This window comes from Epargyreus clarus, unplaced genomic scaffold (genome assembly GCF_041222505.1).
Source record: "Epargyreus clarus isolate Ecla_fem2 unplaced genomic scaffold, WU_Ecla_fem_2.2 ptg000018l, whole genome shotgun sequence".
Classification (NCBI taxonomy): Eukaryota; Metazoa; Arthropoda; class Insecta; order Lepidoptera; family Hesperiidae; genus Epargyreus; species Epargyreus clarus.
In genome coordinates this window covers 15,039,771-15,065,216 of record NW_027332226.1, presented here as the reverse complement: position 1 = coordinate 15,065,216, position 25,446 = coordinate 15,039,771, and the positions used below count along the sequence as shown (strand labels likewise).

The 25,446-nt window shown below is 37.5% G+C and overlaps 1 protein-coding gene across 1 annotated transcript; it reads right to left on the bottom strand.

Moving 5' to 3' along the window:
- Positions 1-4,290: 4,290 nt before the first annotated feature.
- LOC140749667 (uncharacterized) lies at positions 4,291-11,020 on the bottom strand. The gene is made up of 2 exons (XM_073082783.1): positions 11,016-11,020; positions 4,291-5,311 (listed from the first exon to the last, which is right to left on the bottom strand). Exons 1-2 carry the CDS (start codon positions 11,018-11,020, stop codon positions 4,291-4,293), a joined length of 1,026 nt encoding a protein of 341 aa, XP_072938884.1.
- Between the last annotated feature and the right edge of the window lie 14,426 nt (positions 11,021-25,446).

The following is a 25,446-nucleotide window of genomic DNA, read 5'->3' as shown; positions in this document are numbered from 1 at the left end:
TTATAACTTGAAGAGTACTACCGTGGCTAATTCGACGGCGGAATTTTAAAGATCTTTTTTTTTCATACTCTTCATTCAACTCCTGGCCACAAAATAAGCATTGGTCTTTAAAACAAAAAGCGGATTCACTGACACGTGACCTAGTACGAGGAGGACTTGCTGTGGAAGTACTGGCTTCTTGCTCTTCACGTTCTCTCTTTTTAGATGCAGCAATAGAAGACTTTCGGGTATAATTTTTACGACACTGTTCATGTATTGTCACAGATTTCTGATTTTGGAGATATTCCGAAAATTCATCTTCTCTTTCGATACTTGCATTAATCAATGTCTTTATACCACGTTCAACAGTAACAACATCACTTTCAGTTAAAAGTTTAGAACAAATAAAACAATATTCAGACATTTTTGTTATAAAATTCAAAATAGCACGATATTGGTTAGGATAAACACGTGTTTCCACTGTAGCGTACTGCTTCAGACTAAAATCATGCTATTTCATTTATCATAGCAGGTATAATACCCTAGCCACGCACACAATTGAACAGAAGACAGATGTTGTCCTAAGTGTATACGTATAAATGAAGGGACTGGGTTTCATTTTACCTGATATTCTTATAGTTATAGCTGATGTATATTTTATATTTTAAGTGCAAGTTACAATGACCGACAGAAAAATATTTTAACCTATACTAGATAATATTACAACTCTAGGGATGAATATACGTGACGTACTCATGCATGTTATGACAATTGCAACCGTTACAACTTTTTACACTGCGATATCTCCGAAACGGTGTCTCGTGAGAAAAAAAGTATTGATATATTTTTATAGTTAATTTAATGATCTACAATTTTAGTCTGTGGTATTTTTCTGATAAAACTTACCGTTTTGCTGAAAATCGCGAAAAACTCATTTTTTTGACATTTGACCTTGAATAATTTTTTTTCCACACACGGGAATGATGGGGAACTTTCAGCTATTGTTTATAATCGTGTTTTGAACAATTGTACCAAAATTCAGCTTGTTGCGAATTTATGTAATTTCACCCTAATTTTTTGGTCTAATTTGACCGGACTATAAGTAAATGTAATTTTAAGAAATGTAAAATATTTAACGAATTATTAAATTACTCACTAATTTTGATATATATATTTAAAATTGCTAATTTATTTGTGACAACATTTGTTGAATAAATGACAAATTAATTTAAATTAAATTCAGTGATAATTATGATCAGCTATTTTATCAGTCACTTCTCAAAATAATAAAATTAGTGTTTAGGGCATAAAGGGTCTACGAATTAGAAATCGATGATCACTTGCTTAAAACGGTGAAGGATAAAATAGTGAGAAAATTTGCACATCAAAGAGATCGTAAAAACTGTTGTGTGTTCCGTCTATCAACCGCGCTTAGCCAGCGTGCCCTTTTAGTCAGACTACCCGTGCCCAGGGGTGGAATAACTATGGGTTGACAATATCAAATATCTTTTAGACGATTGTACCAAACAGTCTATTAAAAGCCTTCAAACCGGATTTGAGCAAAACCTACTCTTAAACAAGAGGTGACTGTTCCAGCGTTTACATAATAAAAGTTCTTTGCTTGTTCAAACTGCGGGACCGTGGTACAAGCCTTTGTTTAGCGAAACAAAGTGTGGCTCGGTTTGTTAGTGACCCACTACTTATTGTGATGTGTGTAAAGCGTTTGTGAAGTTTTGCTGCATTTAATGACGAGTGGTTTCTACTTCGATTTATAAAGTTAAAATTAAAAGTTCGAGCTATGGTGTCTAGCAAAGTACGTGTTTTTTACTTCTGATAAACTTTTTTCATGTCAGTGATTGCAAAAATTAGGCTTCCACATATGCTTGGTGCGCTGTAGATTCAGTGAAGCCTTAGGCTTAATTTTGTTATCTATAGACGAGCCGTGTTAGAAAAATATATTTTTATATACAGTATTTTGAGAGGCGTAGCCCATGTCTGTGCGGCTGTGTCACGCGCGACGGTTTCCTTTTTTTTTTTTTTTTTCTTCTCGAGGGGGAAACCTTCAAAAGGTACCCGACGACGTGGGAGCGACGCCGGGTTATGTGGGATTTTTACCGCACTAAAACCCCCCCGGTGGCCGTCCTCAACGCTTGTTGGAGAACTCCGGGATCTCCAATGGAACACAACCGGAGCCCTCCAAGCGCGATGCCCAACGGGCTCTACCCTGGGGGAGCAGTTTTCGCTCCTCCCACACCATGTATGTTTACGACGGTATGCGACCACACATACCGCCGTCCTTCCCGGGGTCACTTGCTGGACGGTTCGAGCTCCCACTCTTGCCGTCCGCAACCCCGGAAGCCCCCTTTTAGTCGCCTACTACGACAGGCAGGGGATACCGTAGCCCTATTCTAGTCCCGGAACTACAGGGACACCGCGCCAGTGGGCGCTATCGACGCCTACGGCGTCTCCTTCTCCGCGCGGGATCGGCGCGCTCCCTGGCCCGTTCGGCGTCCTCTTTAGCGAGCATAACGCGGTCGCAGAACGCAACCACGCTATCCCACGCTTCGCCAGAACGGACCATCGCCGCAACAACATTCTCCGGGGAGAGGTCCGGCCCTATGTGCTGCACCAGGATCTGCCGCTCGGGTTGCCACGCTGGGCACTCCTCGAGCGTGTGCTGCGCAGAATCCTGGGCATGTCCACAATGGTGGCACCGCGCTGAGGCCTCCCTGCCTATCCTATGCAGGTACTCACCGAAGCAGCCATGTCCGGTGAGCACCTGTGTCAGTCGGTAAGTGACGCGTTTCTTCCTCTTTAGCCAGGCTCGGAAGTTGGGCAGGATCGCACTGACCACGCGTTGGCGTGCGCCCCGTGGCTCCTGGAGCCTATCACGCCAGCGTCTTAGGGCGCGCCAGCTGGCTCTCGTCCGGAGCACTTCGACCGTCTCATCGCTAGGAGGGTGGTCACTCTGGCGGAGACCGCGGATCTTAAAAAAGATCTCTGCGGTCATATCCGCCAGGATGTCCAGGGGCGGAAATCGCGCCAGGACTGTGGCCGCCTCATACGATATCGTCCGGTATCCTCGTGCGACTCTGATCGCGATCATACGCTGCGCGGCACTCAGTTTGGCCGCGCGGCGCCGGCAGCCCGACAGTCTATCAGACCATACGGGCGCACCGTAGAGCGCGACAGAGCGCACGACGCCTGCGTAGAGACGGCGGACTTCCTCCCTCGGTCCCCCTAGATTTGGCAGCAGTTTGTGCAAAGCACCCGCTACCTTGTGAATCCGGGGGACCAGGCGGTCGAAATGCTCGTCGAATCGCCAGCGGCTGTCCAACACGAGTCCCAAGTATCTCATGCACCTGCCCACTTCGAAATCCGCGTCACTCACCCGCACTGACATGCAGGGTGGTTCCACGCCCCGCCGCAGGCCGTGGAACCATAGCGCTTCGGTCTTATTGCCGGCAATGCTAAGGCCTATTTCACGTATCTTCGCGACAACGCGTGCCACCCCTAGTTCGGCCAATCTCGCCGTCCTCTCAAAAGACTCACCCTCGGCCAGTACGAGAGTGTCGTCGGCATAGCAAATAACGGAGGTCCGTATATATATATATATAACGGTCGGCATAGCTAACCAGGAGGGAGTTCCGTCCGCAGTACGACATCGTATGCGAGATTCCATAGGAGTGGCCCCAAGACCGACCCTTGCGGAACCCCGCACACGACACGCCTCTCCCCGACACTCCCGTAACGGCCCGGATAGCTTATACTCCGGTTCGACAGATAGGCCGTCAGCACATCACGCAAATAAGGAGGCACCCGATGGTATACGAGGGCCTCCCTTATCGCTTTCCAGGGCAGAGTGTTAAAAGCGTTAACAATGTCCAGGCTTATAGCCAAAACCACTCTGCCACTGGATACGGCCTGTTCTCTCACTGCGCGAACACGGAGTATAGCATCGACAGTCGAGCGTTCCTTTCGGAATCCGTACTGACTGTCGGATAGATCCGGACCGCTGCACGCCAAATGTCCGCTGATACGGGCGGAAATAATCCGCTCGAAAAGCTTTCCCAACTCGTTCAGCAGACATATCGGCCTGTAGGCCGAGGGTGAGTCTGAAGGTCTACCCGGTTTGTGGAGGAGTACCACCTTCGCCTGCCTCCATTCCATTGGGAAGCGACCGGCACGTAGGCAGTCAGTGAACAGAGACCGCACTCTCTCTCCTAGGACGGTCAGGGCCAACACCCAGGCCCGACCCGGGATTCCGTCAGGGCCTGGTGCGATGTTTCGCGCGGCCAACCGTTTCACGGCCTATCCTAGTTCTGTTTCACTGACTGTCAACTCCTCCGTCCACTCGGGCAGCACCGATGGCTCTGTCGCGGCATCGGGGCTATCCGGAGTGAAAGGAAACAGGTTTCCCATAACGACCGTGACAAAGTCGGGATCCATGGTCTCCGTTAACGGTGGGACCCATGGACGCAGCTTTCCAAGCACCATCCTATAAGGGCGCCCCCATGGGTCCCTATCCAGCCCGTCCTGGAGTCCCGACCAGCTTCGAGACTTGCTATCAGAGATGGCAATCTGAAGCGCCACGGTCGCGTTGCGGTACTCCCTGTACCTTTCTTCCGTCTCTTCGGCACCGGCAGTCCGACGTCTGCGGGCGCGCGTGTACTTGCGTCGGGATCGCAAGCAAGCTGCACGCAACTGTGCGATGTAATCGGACCACCAGTATGCCGGTCCCCTTCTGCCGGATCTGACCCGTGGCATGGCGGCGTCGCAGATAGCGGCCATATCTGCTCGGAGCCGAACAGCCCGTTGCTCGAAGTCTGGGGTCGCGCCCTCGGCGGCGGTACCGGACCAATCCACGACGTGGGCGGCGGCAATGAGCATGTCTCGATCGAGCCGCTTCAGAGCCCAACGTCGCGGGGGACCTTCTCCCAGTCGACCATTGTGAACCGGGAGCTGTAAAGCCACATCCAGCGTTATGTGACGGTGGTCGGATAGCGTGACAATTGCCTCCGCCACCCGCCAGCCCGTCACCAAACGCTTGGCAGAGGCAGTCGCCCATGAAAGGTCCACGATCGACTCCCCCTGCCAACGCACACACGTGCTAACCGAGCCCCGGTTCAATAGACGTAGGTCCAGTTCCGCCGCCCATTCGAGTACCGCGTTTCCCCTGGCGTTGTCCCTTTTGCTCCCCCAGGCCCTGGAATGGGCGTTGAAGTCGCCGAGGACGAACACTGGGCGGGGCAGGCAACCGCGAATGCAGTCTCCTACCCGGCCCAGGAACGCCTCGTACGCCGCCAGACTGCAGTTGGGGAGATGTAGCACCCTATAACCGCCAGGGGGCCCCAGTCCACAGCAACTATGCCCTGCCCCGTATGTGCGCGACGGTTTCCTATGTAGGATTGTTGAGATTCCTTCTACAATGTAATATTAATGTACTTTAATCGAATCTTTAGTGATCACAACGTACCAATAAATATTCAATTAAATATAATCTAAATATATATAACTCAAACGTGACTGACTGATATAGTGATCTATCAACGCACTGGACGGATCGGGCTGAAATTTGGCAAGCAGGTAGATGTTATGACGTAGGCATCCGCTAAGAAAGGATTTCGATAATTTCTACCCCCAAGGGGATAAAATAGGGGATGAAAATATTACTTCGTAACGCGAGCGAAGCCGCGGGCAAAAGCTCGTACTCGTATAATATCTTAAACTTTCAATAAGCGATTATGAAAATTAAAAAATATTTCAAGTTTATTCTGCTGTGCCTAAATAAACATAAAAAATAAAGACATTCTCCGAATGCTTTATGGCACTTGACAAAATTACAGTTCTACAATTCAATACAAGGCTTTTCAATTCAGGCCTCTATCATGTAAATAGTGTTTTTATTCCCCTTCCAAGGCCTTTAGTAACTTGTCTCCCCGTCAATGCGAAGGGATAGAAATCTTTTTAAAGTTTACATAACGACTATTTGTATTTAATTATATTTTACAATATGTATTGATAACGAAATATTATAAAACAAGTATCAGAGATCTTGATTTTTTTAACTCAAGTCTTTTTTAAGGGAACAAAGGGGATAATTTGAAATAATTTGGTGAACTATCGCAAAATAATTCGTTTCAACTATGGACAATAATCGATTTTTAAAAGAACTCACTATTTTTGGTATCAGCTGAAGATGGTAAACAATTAATGAACAATAACCTAATTATTCTGTTATTTCATATCTTCAGTCATGGTAATGTAAATCTGTAGTTGTCAATGGGGCGTGGCAAGAAGCTAGCAAATCGTATCACGCTAACAATAGAGCAAGAGGCTTATAGTGAGAAGTCCCATCGGGCCGGTCTGAATAGATATTTGTCAAGTTAATTTGAATAATGTCCGCTCCACAGGAGCGACGGGAAGGGAATGAAAACTGGGTTTTTATATTTCATTACTTTTGGCAGCTACGTTATTTCGTACGTCCAAAATGTTTATTGGTATTCTTTACCTTGGAACTTAAAATATAAAATACTCGAAATGTTTATTATACGGCTAATGTTTTCATAAAAGAACTTTAATTGGGTTTATAATGAGTTAATTTAGACTATAAAGTAATACCTACTAGTATTGTGTAATAATAATTTAAATTCAATTTCGGTATACATCACATTGTTCTTGTAGTCCCGGGACTAGAATAGGGCTACGGTATGTCCTGCTTGTTGTGAGGGGCGACTACAAGGGGGCTTTAGAGGTTGCGGGCTGCAAGAGTAGGAGCTCCAACCGTACAGCAAGCAACTCCGGGAAGGACGGCAGTATGTATCTAATGTATATCAGTTGTCGTCTTATTTATGTCTCATAACAGCAGTGTTAAGCGCTGCTGAGTTCTCGTTTGAAGGGTGTGGTAAGGGAGACATACTTTTCCGAGACGATCCAGCTTAGCCCACAGGGGTAGCGGCGCATCTTTGGCCGACCTCAAGTAGGAATATCTAGTCCTATCTGGTGTTGATTACAGATGTCTACGGGCGGCAGTAGCCACTTACCATCAGGTGGACTTCATGGTCATCTGCTACTCCTATATTATAAAAAATGAATGTTCTGCATCCGGTTAGTGCGTTTATCTATATATCTCCTAAATGTCACAAATTCAACATTTTGCTCAGCTTCGTTTTATTAAGTTCTGTGTCTACACGGGATCGGTAATAGTATTTGTAGACACAAACCGCACTCCAAAAAGGAATCCAATAACGAACAAAGACGATACCGTCTAGTGTTCTAATATTGCCTTACATTGCTCTACTGTGTACCACAGAGTAGGTTGAAAGCAGAATGTTTAGTTTATTTGGTATATACGAGTACTGGATGGGATATAAATAGTTAAGAAAACAGATAATTTTCTTAAATTTATGACAGTACGCTGTATGCATTGATGTTAAGCACTTTTGTTTTGTATTTTAGAGCAGAGACAAACGAGAAGTATCAACTTAGTTTTTTAAATTGTAATTTACCATACAGATATGTTTACAAAATCGACACAATGTAGGAGTGGAAGAGGATTGAAGATTACCTGCAGGAGTATTTTGAACCAAATTTTATTGTTAACTCGTTAAGCTCTTTCTGTTTTAACCAAACTTAGAGTTGGAAAAAGATTATAAGCAAAAGAAAAAAATATTTAAGTAAAAACATTTAACTTTTACATGGTTTTAAAGTGAACTCTCTAGTTCTTCACTGATCTATGGCCCACAGGTCTGTGAGGTGTTTGCGAGCCCGTTCAAGAATTTTGCACCTGCTTTCTTCGACACTCTATTTGGCGATCTGCATTCGTGTTCAACGTTCCACCTCTGGTTAAACGCAAGGTACTTTTTGGAAATCCGAATCTTAAATGGGAAGATAGTTACATATAACATCAGTGTTGTGTTGGAATTAGTATTCAAAGAGTAAAATTATGTAATAGTCCAAAAACAGTTCTAGAAATACTATTCTTAAAAAGCATGCGTTTATTTAATACTAGTTTTTTGCCCGCGGCTTCGCCCGCGTTTAAAAGAAAATAATATGACATACTAACATACATAAAACTGAAAATTCGTACCTTCATTGGAATGCAAGCGGCGTCATCTGGCGAAAATTGGTCGTACCAACTCCGAAACCTTCGTGGGCTCATGGACAACAACTTTGCTAAAATCATCACTTGATGAAATGCATAGTTTACGTTTCAATCCTTACTAATATCGATTAAAATAATCGACTTTTTGAGCCAAAAGATAGATTCTCCGATTAATCGATCTTAGATCACCATCCCTAGCTCCCGTGAGATTTCCGGGATAAAAACTATCCTATGTCATTTTTGGGGTCTCGACTGTCTTTGTACAAAATTTCATTAAAATCGGTTCAGTGGTTTAGGCGTAAAGAAGAGATACACAGACAGACAGACAGAGGATCATGATAATGGCATTCATTTTTACACATAACATACATATAATAAATCTCAGTATACCATTATATTTCTGTTTATTTTTTTACCCGACTGCCAAGGAAGGGTTATGTTTTTCGCGCGTATCTTGTATGTTTGTCTTTCTTTATTTGATCCGATCTAACAAACGGCTGGATGAATTTCAACAGTTAAAATGTCATTATATTTGTCTCCATGACCCGAGTGTCCTTAGATAGGTGTTAGTAAAAAAAAATCAAAATGGCGGATTTTTGGCGCGAAATAGTAACACATTTAAAATAAAAAGTTAACCGAACCTATCGATTAGGGTATCAAATGGAAGAAAATTTAACGGAGATTATAAAAACATATTTGTATATATATAAAACAGTAAGGTGACTGACTGACTGACTAACTAAATGACTTTTTCATTTTTCAGAAATCAACGTACAGCCTAAACCAAGGACCTTACAGTTCTGAAATTTTGCACACAGGTTCTCTATATAGCTTGAATAAGTACTAAGAAAGGCCTTTTGGAAATTCTACCCTTAAGAGGGTAAAATAGGGGAAAACAGTTTTTTTGAAATCCTTTAATTTTGAAGCAACTACTATAAAATTTTGTATTTGGAACAAGGACGCGCTTATTTATCCCCCTCCGAAAAATCAACCCCGTAGGGGGTAAAATAAGGGTTAAAAGTTCATTTGAACAATCGTCAATTTTGAAGCAAACACTATGACATTTTGTATCAGGCTTGTTGGATAAAAATAATGAAATGCTACCTGTAACGAGGTAAAATAATGACCGAAACTTTGATTTACTGAAGTTATATATTTTATAGACCGTAAATGGTGATTTTTTTCACGAAATAGTAACACGTTTTAAAAAAGTTAACTAAATCTATCGAGTAGGGTGTCAAAATAAAGAAAATTAAGAGGAGATTACACATACATTATATAATATATCTTATATATAATATATAATTATATATAATGTATATAATATATATATATAATTATATATACACATCGAGATGACTGTCTGACTAAATGAGTGAGTTGCTGTGCCAGAGATCAACGCAAAGGGAAACCGCTGAACTTAAGCGTGCTGGAATTTTACACATAGGTTCTTTATATAGCGTAAATGAACACTACGAGGATAAAATAGGATAATATTGTTTGAACATCTTTTGTTTTTGAAGCAGACACCTACTATGAAACTTTGTATTTGGCTTTCTGGATAAAAATAATGAAATACCTATTTCACTGCTTTTGGAAATTCTACTTCAGCCTTTTTGGTGCAGTCGGGTTTTTGATTTTTTTAATTAATTACTTGTTATTGGTTAACTATTTGATTATTGTCAACTTGTAGGTGGGTAGACGTAAAAAGTGCTACCAACTAGTCTTTTAATGCCGGTTCATGCGATTAGTCGTCGTTGTTCGGTAGGCGATTTTATACAGCCGTTCTGTATGTGCCCTCGTGCTCCTGTGTCTACGTGGACTAGTCGAGCTACCGGGTGTGCTTTGTGAAGTGCATAGACCACACTTTAGAAAGATCAGGCCATACCTATTTCAACGCAACGTGACGGCGCCATGCGCCTCACTCCTCACATGAGTCTAGTATGCAGATTTACCTGGAAGCCAAGGTAGAGTTTATCTATTTATTTTTAGTTTATGTCATTTATGCAGATTCTATTACTGCGATGAAATGTGCGACAGAAATGTCACGTTATTTTCTACCTCACTAAAGTCTTAGTAATTGTGGAATCTTTTCACATGTTGGAATTAACGACGCAATATTTCTTGGTTATTTTAGTTATTATGTTTAACTTATTTAACTTCATAACTTTATCTATCTATATCTATAAGTTTACTTACGATTCTAGTTTATATTTCCACTACTAGTAAATAAAAATATCAAAAATCTTACAAACTTCCATCTGCAGCGATAAATTGCCAACAAAGCCAAATTGACCAAACAGAAAGCATATGTCCCGAAGCGGCGGATAAAAGGGGGGCTGGGGGCAATTAGGACCACAATTAGGGACAGCGTGTTGTAGATTACGACCGCAGTCACAAATGCTTGCCAGCTAACTATTAAGACTTAAGACTATTAAGACGTTCAGAACTCTTGCGTAACTTGTCGCGCCATGTTCCTTTTACGACTTATTTGTTGGACTGTCAATAATAGTGGTAGTGTTTTAATTTTTTTGGTTGTAAATGGAGTGAATTATTTGCGTTTATGACTTTTAGTAAATAGATAAGCACAAGCCTTTGAGAGTGATGTATTAATACCAAAAAAAAAAAAAAATAAATAAATATAAACATGCAGGTGAGGACAGTTCTCTGTTAATTTTAAGTTCTCAAATTTTAAATTAAGCTCGGCGGCCGTAAAAGTCAGATAATATTTGTGCTTTATATTTTGTTTACTTATTAAGGGAACTAACGTTGCTATTACATATATTTTACAAAAAATATGCAAATGTTTTTGGCAAAACACTATCAAATCTAGACAATTTGCTTTATACCTACTTACTACAGCGTAATAAATAGATAGCAAAGTTGACCAAACGGAAGGGAGGTTGGGCCAATTAGAACCACAATTACGTACAGCATGTTGCATTACGACAGTAACTTCCGCGCTACAGGGTTGAAATAAAAAAACTTGCAGAAACTAGAAAGATTAAATGGGGTGAGTTGATAATTTCTTCTACCTCTTGTCAAATTAACAGGACTTTTGTTTTTAACTGTTTCTGCTATTTCGTTGTGTCCAACAAGCTGCTTCTATTTTTAACCGACTTCAAAAAGGAGGTGGTTATCAATTCGGCCGGTATCTTTTTTTTTATGTATGTACACGAATTACTCCGCCGTTAGTGGACCGATTTTAATAATTCTTTTTTTATTGTATAGACACGAGCTAGAAATTGGTCCCATTTAAATTTGGTTAGGATCCATCGATGGGTTCTGGAGAAAATGAGGGGAATTCCTCCACCCATGTAAATATAACAGCCATAACTTCGCCGTTTATGAACCTATTTTAATGCCTTTAGTTTCGTGTGTGTACAATTGCTACAAGTTGGTCCCATTTAAATATGATGAGGAACAGAGCGGGTTCTGGAGACAAAATATGTAACTCCTCAACCGATGGGAATAATTGAGTTGTGTTTGAAGTTATTTGGTGTAGGTTCTAATGAAATTGCAAAGCCAGTTCATCATTGACTATTTAAGGGTTTGATAATGGGGCTCGGAGACAAAATGTGTAACTCCTCAACCGATGGGAATAATTGAGTTGTGTTTGAAGATATTTGGTGTAGGTTCTAATGAAATTGCAAAGCCAGTTCATCATTGACTATTTAAGGGTTTGATAATGGGGCTCGGAGACAAAATATGTAACTCCTCAACCGATGGGAATAATTGAGTTGTGTTTGAAGATATTTGGTGTAGGTTCTAATGAAATTGTAAAGCCAGTTCATCATTGACTATTTAGTTAGGTTAGGTTGGAACATATAAGACAGTATAAAACTAAGCGAGCAGGGCGCGGCAGCGGCCTGCGAGCGAGCAGTTCCAATCAATGTAAATTCAGACCTTACCTTCATTCATGATCACGTTTATACAATTTTATATTGTATTAATATAAATGTTAGTATGTCATCACTAAAAAGGGTGAAAAAAAATTTTTAACAAAAAAATACAACCGACTTCTATGTCACTACAAAGTAAAAAATAATTGAAATAAATGTTGGTTTTGTACTTATTTCTGAAGTCGGCGCTCATATTAGACACGCTGTTTACATCGTTATCCAACGAAATATATTGAGCGCCGACTTCAGAAATATGTACAAAACAAACATTTATTTCAATTATTTTTTACTTTGTAGTGACATAGAAGTCGGTTGTATTTTTTGTTAATTTTTTTTTATAAAATCAATTGTGAATACCAAAAAAATCGAATGAAAATACCAACTTATATTTAAGCAAACATATTGTTTATGTGTTAATATTTTATATGGAGACATTGAAATTAACAATTAAAAAATATACCTTTTTAAAATGTGTTAAAATGAGTTAAATTTTGGTGTAGGAATGTTACAGTTTTGGGAATATTTATCTAATTCGTTATAGTTTTTGTAACAGATTATCAAAGGTTTGCAAATATATTTGCTGCATTTAATTACAACTGGGAAAGGGACGTTGGGGCAATTAGAACAACAAGGGACAATCCGTAGCAGATTCTGAGCATCCTGTACAGTAACAAACCTTGGCAATTTAATACGGTGTTTTCTCACTACACGCTTTATTGCATTGGGGTCCTTTTAAAATTGCTGCCATAATCTCGGATCTTCGGATTTGTTGGAGAAATTGGTATCCGAGATATCTAACGCCATGTCCGCGGACCGCTGAGCTCATACGTGTTTTGTTTGGAAATAAAAGTGTCTAATAATAGTGTCGATTGTTGCTTGGATGTGGTCCGTTGAGAAGTGATTGCAATCGGGATTTCTGTATTACATTCTATTTATTTTATTTTGGTTTTCTTTTTGTATTGTTTTGGTCTTGTTAACGTCATTATTTGTGTGGATGTTTTGTCAAAATCAATCATAGACATCTTATTTATTTTCGTAAATTTCAGCTAAAAATTACATATAAAAGTTATTTAAATTGTCACGTTTGAGCTACTATATGACCAAGTTGTTCATATTTAAGATTTTAGCAGATTATTTTAATACTTTCGTACTTATATATACCTCGGACCTTGTGTTGGAGCCGGAGGTATAGAAACAATCTATGACAAATACTTTAATAATATTTTGGGCGCAATATAATTTTCACGACCTTGTTTGTACGGGAGTAGTTTTTTTTACAAAGTTTATGTTACTAGTGTTATTACAGTTAACACAACGATATTGAATCCGGGAAATATATTTTTTTGTAATTTTAATTAAATATTCCATTTCAATCTGTAGTGGGATATTCCACATTAACAAACATAAACAAGTTGTATTCAAAGCATTTAAGCTAGATCTAAATATAATAAGATTGGTATGCAGATTAGAAAGCTTTCCAAAAAAAATTAATAGCTTTTTAACTTTCCGCAGTGGCTTCGAGAGAGTTTGATTGAAAGCCTGGCTTAAGCGCTGTGGACCATAATCGGATCAGATTTCATTATTCTGGCTTCACGTAGAACTTCATCAGTTTTTATGAGGAAAATATCCACGTAGTTATTATAAGAACTATTCAAAATAATTATGACGAAGATGCATATTCGTATAGTTATAATCATTTTTCAAAGTTAATTTATCGGTCAGTTAAACATGAACAGTAGGATTGTTTGGTAAATTTTTTTTTATACTCATAGCCCTACACTAGAATTTATTGTCATGTGGGCACCATAGACAAGCATAAAACCAAATTATTACAATACCGGGCCCCAGACCAGATACCAAATTATTTTTTAGGAGATTAGGAGATGGGTAATATCTTATTTGGAATGATCAAATGGCTTGACGGGTTTTTACATATGAGGTGTCGTTAGATTCAGTTTTCATTGGATTTCGTGCATTGTTTCACTTTTCACTTAATTATTTTTAAGTAGTCGGTTTCTTTTTAAAATAATTTCTAGTCAGACATCATATTTTTACTACATGTACCTTTATCTTAGGGTGCAGAGTTAGAAGTTTTCTTCGCTTAGAGAAAAAGGATTTTTATGATAGTTTTAAACGAGTGTGGTTTTGTACTATACATATCGTTAATATTACCAAGCGTTACTTTGTAGCAATCTATGTTAAAACCATTAATGTCTTAACTTATTTCGTCCGTTGTGTCAAATCCAATCCCTTATATTTCGGCCTACTTTATCGTAATGGCTCGTCACGGGGATACTAACGATTAATGACGAGGGAGCGGGTGCGTCATTGTTCTTCGATTTAGAGAAGACTTGGGTATGTTGGAACAAATCTGGTATATGTTGTCTATTGTACCTTACGATGTAATGGCTCATCAACCTCACTTGAGACCTCCATAACGATGTGCATTATAACCCTTTGTAGTAGTAAGAAACGGGGAACTGCTTCTTAGAGCGTTGATTACTCTTGAACGCTGGTTTGCGAACTTTCTTTTAAAATACAAAATGACTAAGATAAATTTTAATTCTGATTTATTATTTTATTACAAACTGCTTTTTCAAGTAAAAGGCACTTTCAGTGAAAATATCTGCCAAAGTAGAAGATAATAATAATGTAGTTATAACTACCTCCTACCTCATATTGTCATTCAATATGTGTTCCAAATGTCAATAAGTTAGGAGTTCTATGTAAATTAAATCAGAAATTCGTTTCTAAGTACGGACTGACTAGTCTAGTGGGACGTTCCTCCCTTCTATTTGGGTCTCAAGGATACCCTCTTTGTCTGGACAGTTTCTCAAGTAAATAAATGTTCCCTGGTTTATTAATATTAATCTATGGTGGTATATTGTAAAACAAGTAATTAATTAAAAAATCAAAAAACCCGACTGCACTATAAAAGCTGAAGTAGAATTTCCAAAAACGGAGAAAAAGGCGTTTTATTATTTTAATCCAGAAAGCCAAATACAAAGTTTCATAGTAGGTATCTGCTTCAAAAACAAAAGATGTTCTAACAATATTATCCTATTTTGTCCTCATAGCGCTCATTTACGCTATATAAAGAACCTATGAGTAAAATTCCAGCACTCTTAAGTTCAGCGGTTTCCCTTTGCGTTGATCTTTATCACAGCAACAATCGAGATGACTCAGACAGTCATCTCGATGAGTCATCTCGATGAGTAATACATATGTATATATTATATAACGTATGTGTAATCTCTTTTAAGTTCCTTTATTTTGATATCCTTCTCGATAGGTTTAGTTAACTTTTTTTAAAACGTGTTACTATTTCGCAAAAACAATCCACCATTTACGCTCCATAAAATATATAACTTCAGTAATTCAAAGTTCCGGTCATTATTTTACCTCGTATTGGGTAGAATTTCATTATTTTTATCCAACAAGCTAAATACAAAATTTCATAGTGTTTGCTTCAAAATTGACGATTGTTTAAATGAACTTTTAACCCTTATTTTACCCTCTACGGGGTTAATTTTTTGGATGGGGATAAATATGTGTGTCCTTGTTCCTATCCAGAAAGCTAAATACAAAAATTTTGTAGCAGTTGCTTCAAAATTAAAGGATTTCAAAAAAATCATTTTCCCCTATTTTACCCTCTTAGGGGTAGAATTTCCAAAAGGCCTTTCTTAGTACTTATTTACGCTGTATAGTGAACCTTTGTGCAAAATTTCTGAACCCTAAGTTGAGCGGTTTTGGCTGTAGTTTGATTTCTAAAAACTGAAAAAGTAATTTAATTAGTCTGTCAGTCAGTCATCTTGCAGTTTTATATATATACAAATATGTTTTTATAATCTACGTTTAATTTACTTTCATGTGATACCCCACTCGATAGGTTCCGTTAACTTTTTTTTTTAAATGTGTCACTATTTCGTGCCATTAATTCGCCCTTTTGATTTTATTTTTCTAACACCTATCTAAGGACACTCGGGTCATTGAGACAAATATAATGACACCTTAACTGTCGAAATTTATCCAGCCGTTCGTTAGATCGGATCAAATAAAGAAAGACAAACATACAAGATACGCGCGAAAAACATAACCCTTCCTTGGCAGTCGGGTAAAAATATATGTAAAATGATTAACGTGTACCAATCGTACAGATTAGTAACTCGAGGATTAAATTGAAACATAAGTACGTACTTTATCACTTTAAATAAAAATATAGTTCTCTAAGTTTTTATTTAGCAAAGGTGTAATAGATAAACTCTCTACTTTAGAAAGTCAGTTACACATACATGCACATACATACACACACATACATATGTATTCCTATGAATACATATGAATGCGTTTTGAGCGCGTCCCGAACAAATCGGATAACGCGTCGGGAGGCAGACTCAATTTCGTGCGGACGAGAGTCGTATCTCTGAGCCCTATAGGCTATTTCTGAGCATGTTTCGTCCAAATATAATTACCGATTGGTCTTATAAAGTATTTTATATTATATTTTAAAATTTTTGCTGCTATAGTATTATATGTAAATGAGATGAAAAATCCAAACTACTATATATTATGCGTAGAAAATCTCTTCAAATTTTAAAATCTATAGTGTAATTACATTATTCGTATTATTGTATTACTGGAACAAATAGTAAGTAAATACGAACATTTGTTCCTTGTTTCCAGTGTCAAGCTCGTTCAGTAATGCAATGTGCAGTGAATGCATTCTGAGCGCGTCCCGAACAAATCCGATAACGCGTCGGGACGCAGACTCAATTCCGTGCGGACGGGAGTCGCATCTCTTAGCGCTGTAGAGCGTTTTCCGCCGACGTACTGTTAACGATTGCTTTTAGAGCAAGATCCCAGGGCCACCAGACGTCACGTATTTTCTGACGAAGGAAATGTGGACGATTGAGTAGTGTTAGTATGTACTAAGAACGCATGCCTACCTGCTAGCTTGCTCAGACGGCCAATTTTCAGGTATCAGGTAATCAAGGTACATAAAAACATTACTTACCTCACGTAAATTCTCCAAGCTGATTTTTACGTATATTTTAGGCAATATCCTTAAAAATAAGTCGCCAATACTCCCAGACACTTTCCGTCGGCCGTATTGCTTTGCAGACGCTTTAAAGCTCCCAAAATAATTACTTAACTTCACGTAAATTCTGATACTCCATTTTTATATATGTCTACCAGACAACTATTTTAAAATCTTTTACAAGAAGACAGACCGATCCAAGGGGCCAATCATCCCCTAAGCTCAATTTTAATGCCTCTGTGGGTAGGAGCGCGAGGGCATTATCCACGCGCATGAGACTGAGTGAGACATGTATTAGGATATATTGACCTCTCTCTCTCTCTCACTCCGTTACAATTTACTCATATAACTTAATTATTAATATTTAAAAAAATCAGCTAAAAAATAAAAAATCAGGTAAACAATTAAAAATTAACTTGTAAAAAAATGCTCATTTGACTACAATAATTCTAGAATTTTATCCTACAAGCTGTTTTGATAAATTCGAAAAAACTTCAATTTTTTTTTAAGCAATATCAAATACTCGATAGTGTTAACGAATTCATTGAATAACAGCAATTTTTTTTTAATTATTTATTTATTGGGAATTAATCATAAGTAAAATACAAAGTAGAAAAATATTAATCTCTCAAAATTTCTGAGTAGTGCCTCTAATCTTCATTATCATCGTCATTGAAATTAGACAATTCATCATCCAGCCAATCTTGATATTGAATATCTAAATCGTCATTGTCGCTATCAACATTGTCCTCATTTCCTTCCACTGTAAAAAAAAAATTCAAACAATGAAGATCTGAAAAAACTAAACTGACACAAAAAATATGAGAAACGAAAATAAATTACCTGATTGTTCTTCTAGCGACTCACTGACAAAACCCGGTAATTCATCTCCGTCGAACCAATGAAAATCATATGTTCCATCTTTTAATGTCCAGCCATTATTTTCGGGTTTGAAAATATTTATCATCTTCATAGTTGCATTGTTCCAAAGACTAGCAATATAGTTAGCTCGTCGGAACTGTTGCCAAAGCTCACTTTTGCAAGGTGGTAAGCTGCTAGCATCGAAGTTTTTAAAATTTTTCCGATTGAATTCTTCATTAATGTCAGAAACCATATAATTGTTAATGAACAGTTGGAGTCTGGCAGCATCTACATCAATTATTCCAGAAACGTTGTATACATCACAGATAAATTTCGGAAAAATTTGAAAAACTTCGATGCTAGCAGCTTACTAAAAAATTGCTGTTATTCGATGAATTCGTTAACACTATCGAGTATTTGATATTGCTTAAAAAAAAAAAAATTAAGTTTTTTCGAATTTATCAAAACAGCTTGTAGGATAAAATTCTAGAATTATTGTAGTCAAATGAGCATTTTTTTACAAGTTAATTTTTAATTGTTTACCTGATTTTTTATTTTTTAGCTGATTTTTTTTAATATTAATAATTGAGTTATATGAGTAAATTGTAACGGAGTGAGAGAGAGAGAGAGGTCAATATATCCTAATACATGTCTCACTCAGTCTCATGCGCGTGGATAATGCCCTCGCGCTCCTACCCACAGAGGCATTAAAATTGAGCTTAGGGGATGATTGGCCCCTTGGATCGGTCTGTCTTCTTGTAAAAGATTTTAAAATAGTTGTCTGGTAGACATATATAAAAATGGAGCATCAGAATTTACGTGAAGTTAAGTAATTATTTTGGGAGCTTTAAAGCGTCTGCAAAGCAATACGGCCGACAGAAAGTGTCTGGGAGTATTGGCGACTTATTTTTAAGGATATTGCCTAAAATATACGTAAAAATCAGCTTGGAGAATTTACGTGAGGTAAGTAAAGTTTTTATGTACCTTGATTACCTGATACCTGAAAATTGGCCGTCTGAGCAAGCTAGCAGGTAGGCATGCATTCTTAGTACATACTAACACTACTCAATCGTCCACATTTCCTTCGTCAGAAAATACGTGACGTCTGGTGGCCCTGGGATCTTGGACTATTTGTGGAAATGTGTTGTTTTAGCTTTATAAAGTAAGCTGAATGCATTTGGTCTCTAAAGTATTTGTGATCTTTGGCATTTTATGTGAAAAGAATCGTAAGGTGTAATTTAAAAAATATACATATAAGCGGGTATCTAATATCGGCAAAATTGTATGCTTCTTCTTACATTGTAAGTCTGTTAGTGCTACGGATTTATTCAGTAAATTTTGTTTTTTTTTTGTTTCGATTTACTACGATTTCTAAATTTAACTTTTTTGTAATTTTTAAATATACTGTCGTAATTTTGAATACGTACTTACTATTCTTTTTACCGACTATTTGAGATTCGAGTATATTAAAATTTGAATTATACATTTTTTACTTATAAAATAAACAAAGCAGTGATACCAATTATAAAGTTGTGAAATCAACTTCCAAATAACGCATTCTATCATGGATCCATAAAAGTTGGAATAATATTTCATCACCGTAGTTCGGTTCTGTTCTGTTCTATGTTCATGAATATCCCAATTAATGGGTATTCGAAGTTTGCTGATAGACTAATGGTACGAGCAAGGCACAACTTCTGACCATTAAGCTATTAGTGCCGGACTCTGCAACTAATGAATATTTATGTTACAGACAACATTGACTTTATGCAACTCATCGAAAGATTTGAATGTTACTCGTACATTTTAAAATTACTGTTTGATTTTAAAATTTTAAAGTAAGATAAAGGTTTATAACTAAATATATACAAATATGTAAAAATCGTGTTAAAATAAAATAAAATTCATTGTTTATGTTATGAAAAACTAAAAAATATTTTAAATTGAAAATTTTGTCTTTAAAACTATGTAACTTAAAATGAATTAACTGAATTATACAAAATATGATTTAAATTTTGAAATTATAATTATATAAATTAAATAAATTAATTTGATAAACGATTATAATTTTATTACTAAATAACAAGAAATTATTAAATCTAAAATATATACAAATTATTTCTAATTAACAATATATACAATCAAGAGTAAAAAAGATAAAATCATAAATAAAATAAACCATCTAAAATTGCCGTGCGAGGCATGGTTCCCAAAACGCTGGCGGCGTTTCCTTGTTGAACGGCAAGGCTTAGCCTTTGAGGCTTTAATAAACTAAGATGATTTGTTATATTTTAATATTGTTGATTAAATTTAGGAATTATTTTTATTAAAAAAAATAAGATTAGATGAAGTAATAGTAAGATAGGTTTTGTAAATTTGAACTAAGAATAAAGATTAAATTAGGTTTCGGGGGCTAGCTCTATATTTTACAATGAGAAATATTTCAAACTGTAGAGTCTACAGGCTTACATAGCACCAAAGTATAGGTAGGCACTCCTAATAACTAACTCAACTTGGGTACCTGCCTACTATACTTCCTTAATTTGGGTGACCCTCATAACACAATTACTTAACTTATTCAGGGTCCTCACTTCAAAGATTTCTGCGGCATATTTCATATTAAAATTTAAGCGGACCAATATTGAAATTTCAAGACATCTCTCATTTCAAATTACGGGATGACATCGCGATGTTTTATTCATTTTGAATTTCGTCTTATGAAAATTTTCACAATTTTATGTAGGATTTTTTATTGTTTTACACATAATAATATATAATTTAGTATATATGTATGTATCAAATAGTTACAGGCATAGTCACAAACTACTAAGTCCATGACAATTTTTGTATTATTCAAACTTTTTAATTTGACATTAAAAAATAATATTTTTTTCCTGTGTTTGATTATCAACCAATGGAGGAATTAAAGTTTTAAATAAAGTTAAAAATATCATAGCACATCAGTTTAATTAAAAAATCAATAATTACTGAATCTACTCAAATTACTATTAGGCGTTTCAGTAGTTTGAAGCACGCGATCAGAATGCGTAAAATCCGTGACATTTTAGCTGCAATCACCTGCCGCTAGCCATTGGCATGTCCATAGAATGTCTAGCGTTTAACTAAGCATAAGCTGTGGTCACAGTAACATAAATATAATTTGATATTAATTTAATTAGTACGTGAAAGTAGCCGAAGGTCTGTTACATAATGTGAACGTATATAACGCTTGTTTATAACTTAGATCTATTTTATACTGTTCTAATACTTCTTACACTGACAGACGAAGTTGTTGTAAATTAAAAAAGAGAGAAGCAATAAAATTCTACAAAAAACTTCCTGGAGTGAATAAGGTAGATAAAAAATAACACATTCTATGAGAATAAATTAATTAAGAGAAATAAAAGGGTTTTTTAGAAAATAAAATGGCAATTTATCATACAAGACAAGGGTACATAATCTAGAATCTTATCATAAAAATAATACTGCTCCCAGTTCCTAACTTTCCTGTGCGAAGTTTGTTGTAAGAAATAGACATAAGGGGTATTTCAACTAGTTCTTAGAGGTAGTAGCGTAAGTGTGGCCGGCGTCACACTTGCATGCTTTGGATGAACTCAGGTAAAACTTCATTCCAACTCATGTTCATTACAGGTATCAGGTGCACTGTAGGATCGCTTTCTAATTCATATCGAGTTACCAAAATGTTCATTACGGATACAGCCTAAGGCACAGCTCACACTATTGATTGAATATTCAAACGCGACACGCGGTTTGATGCGCGGAATAAGCGACTGTCCGATGTATTGTGACACATTTATTTCGACACGCAGCGAAAACGTGGGAATGATATGTATGTTATTTATATATGAACATGTTCAATATTCATCCATAATAGCTGGCCTTTTTTTTGTTGACGAGGAGCAAATCTTCACAAGGTACCCGGCGCCGTGGGAGCGATGATGGGTTATGTGGGACTTTTACCGCATCAAAAACCCCACGGTGACCGTCTTCGACGCTTCGCTCCGGGATCTCCGGAACGCAGCCGGAGTCCTCTTAGCGCGTTGTCTCATTGGGCTTCACCCAGATGACAATGAAGCTCTCCACTCCTTATAGAGTGTACAACAGTGCGCCGCCACACATCGTTCTTCCCGTGCGGTTGGAGCTCCCACTCTTACCACCCGCAACCACGAAAGCCCCCTTTTAGTCGTTTTTACGACAGGCAGAGGATACCATAGCCCTAATCTGGTCCCGGAACTACAAGGACTGAATCCTGAATTTGAATCCTGGCCGATCAATAACCTAAATATTATGATGTCAAAATATTTTTTGGGGTCCGTATCATTTGTTGGAATACTCATACTAGTCATCGGTTCCTTTTATCTGGCCATCATTATAATATATATATAGAGTAATACTAGCTGACCTGGCAAACGTTGTGTTACCATACAAATAAAAAAATGTTAAGGGAGAACAACCCTTATCACTTAGGGGTATGAAAAATAGATAGGAGCCGATTCTTAGACCTACTGAATATAAAATTTGGTGAAAATCGGTAAAGCCGTTTCGGAGGAGTACGGTAACTAACATTGTGACACGAGAATTTTATATACAAGATTATGCAGGCTTGTCTAGTACCTAGCAAGAAATAGTATAATACAATATTTTAATATAAACAGGAAGGTCTAATGTTGGTAGGGATAATATGCTAGTAACTGTCCGTCCCCTGTCGTCCGCACCTGCGCCGCCTAAATTGAATCCTAGAGCATTCTAGTTATGTATCTGATATGGAAAGGCCTTGCTTTTCACCTGGGCTTAAGTGGCCACTATAGCCCTCAACTTATGGTGGAGGTAGTTATGTACGAATTTTATGCAAATTACTAACTGCCTTTTTAAGACCTTTTAAGACCGATTAAAATGAATTTCAAAAATGTTGATACGTTTTAATACGTATAATAGACAATCATTAGTTACAAATATAACTCGAAGTCTTATAAAAAGTTAAATTTGCCTCATTTATGAAATCTAACATGGCGCTTAAAACATACTGTAATTTAAAGTTGTTCTTAAGTTAGTTCCACGTGAGTTTTTTTTTAGTCAGAGACTACTGTCTTAGCTACCTGCTCTTTTGTCTTATTTTTTGGAACACTTATTTTTTGATATAACATTTTTGATACGATACAAGTAAGATACAAGTAATGTAGCTATACAATATACCTATCGTTAAGTTTGTATTTTAGAGTTTGTATCTCAAGTTAGTTGAAACTTATGACAGTAATTTTAAAGTAAAGATAGAGTTCATTGAACTTTGCACAAACCCCCTTTATCGTACTCGTGTGGTCACTTCGGTGCTTTACTTCAGACAAATGAAGTGGAAAATGTACTTTCTTGAGAACTTTCAGGGAAAATAGAAATACTCTCCATTCTTTGTAAAAGCTTCTGAGTGTAAAATATTCTAACAAAATGTATGGTACAAGTTTCTATTCCTGACTTTTCTAGCCATGTTAGATAAAATAAAGATTTTTTTTTTATTCTCACTACCTGCGAATAACATACTTATCCGAGAACTTCCAACTTAGTCCTCAAGGGTAGCAACGCGTCTCTGTTGGGGTTGATTTCTGCTTATAAGTGGCTAATGCCAATGTACATCGTTTCTTATTTGTTACCTATTACTACTGTTATTATTATTATTTATATTATTATTATTTTTCTATTTGCTCTTATATTTATCTATTTGCTCTTATCTAGGCGTCCTTTGCTTTAATGTAATTTAGTATAGAGATCATAAACATAAACTGACCACCATAGCATAACAAGCTTGAAAAGAAAAAAATTGATAGCTTTTGGTCTGGTTAGTGTAGCGAGAATCTTTTAAACAACGCATACTTTCATCATAATAGGTGCCGTTTTACTACAAACGGACAAACATAAGGTTTACAATATAGATTTATAGAAGAGCAACGTATCACTATTTTAAAGTAATTACTTTATCAAAGTCACACGTGTCATTGCTACACTTTGATCAAAGAAGTTAAAAAAAGCGTCTGTATGCTTTAAGGTGCGCTTATAGAGTAGACCAGAGGTCGGCAAACTTTTTAGCAAGATGGCTCACATAGTAGCTGGGACGCAATTTTTTTTTTTATAATATAGGAGCAGGTTTAAAGTGGTAGAACCCATTGTGGTTCGACTCTGGCGACACTGCCGACACACCTATTTCTGCCTCATAATAGCAGTGTTTAGCGCTGCTGTGTTCGGGTTTGAAGGGTGTGGTAAGTCTGTTAGTAAGTGTAAGGGCTACTGTTGCTCATGAACATCTGTAATCAACCCCATATAGGATTAGATTCCTACCTGAGGTCAGCCACGGATGCACCGCTACCCCTGAGGACTAAGCTGAAACGCCTTGGAAAAGTATGTCTCCCTTACCACATCGTTCAAACCAAAAGACAGCAGTGCTTAACCATGCTATTATCGACTTCAGGCAGTCCTATCATATTTAATTGTTAATTACACTTTTTTGGGTTTTAATTATCACCGCCAGTTGCGTTAAGACTTGTCTATATAAACGCACCCAAATTCAGTCCGATGTTCACGTTAGTGTTCCTAGCATTTCTTTCTGTTCTTTGTGCACTCTTTTACGTCTATTTCTCGAGCAGGCACGATCGGTCGCTACGTTCATTGCTTTCACCATTCGTTTGTTAACAGAGCACAGTAACTCATAAAACCAACTTGTCGTTCAAAGGCTCTGGGAGTTTTATTCTGCTCCAAAAATCTTTCAATAAAATTTATTTACAGTCCATCAGAGTACGTTGGTACTGCAACCTAAGAGCGTCTCATTGGGGTTTATTACAATACATCCCAGATAAGATTAGAGATCTGCGTTAAAGAGAGTGCTCAGAGCAACAAAATAATTTTAAAAGAAACTTTTAAAATTATTTTGTTGCTCTGAGGACAAAGTCGGAAAGCGTCGTATAAGAATCTCACTCTTACCATACTTATCATATCTTTTAAATAGAGAATCTGCACTTAATCCTTATCTATTATACATTATATATTTTTGATATAAAAATAGCAAACGATGTAAGTGACAATTTGTCGCCTATCTGATGTCAGTGACAGAGAATTGCTAACCCTCAGGATCAGGTTGGAATTCCTCAAGACATTATTTCAAGACCAGTCAGTATGGTGGTTGTGTTTTCGGAGTAGAATAACGAAGAGTTCTACTTGACGTTGGTTGGTCGCTCTATTGAAAAAAATCTCACGAATTCTGCAAGCGTTCAGTCTGCCGCGCCATCTTTTGTTTCATCTTAAAAATTAATTGCGAGTGTCGATTGAAAACTTATTGTTTGATATTTGTAGAGAAAAATAACTTTGTAACAATTTTGCGGAGAATTTTCGCGTTTCCAGACTTTTTGCTCTACGAAGCGTTTTATTTATTGTGTAACTTACTTGTACAAATTGAGGAGTTTCAGGAAATTCTTAGTTTAACTGCCGTTTTAAGTTTCAAAGTGTTAGCTGAATCTTAGCTGCAGATATTACTGGAAGAGATAAAGTGTTCGTATGTACAG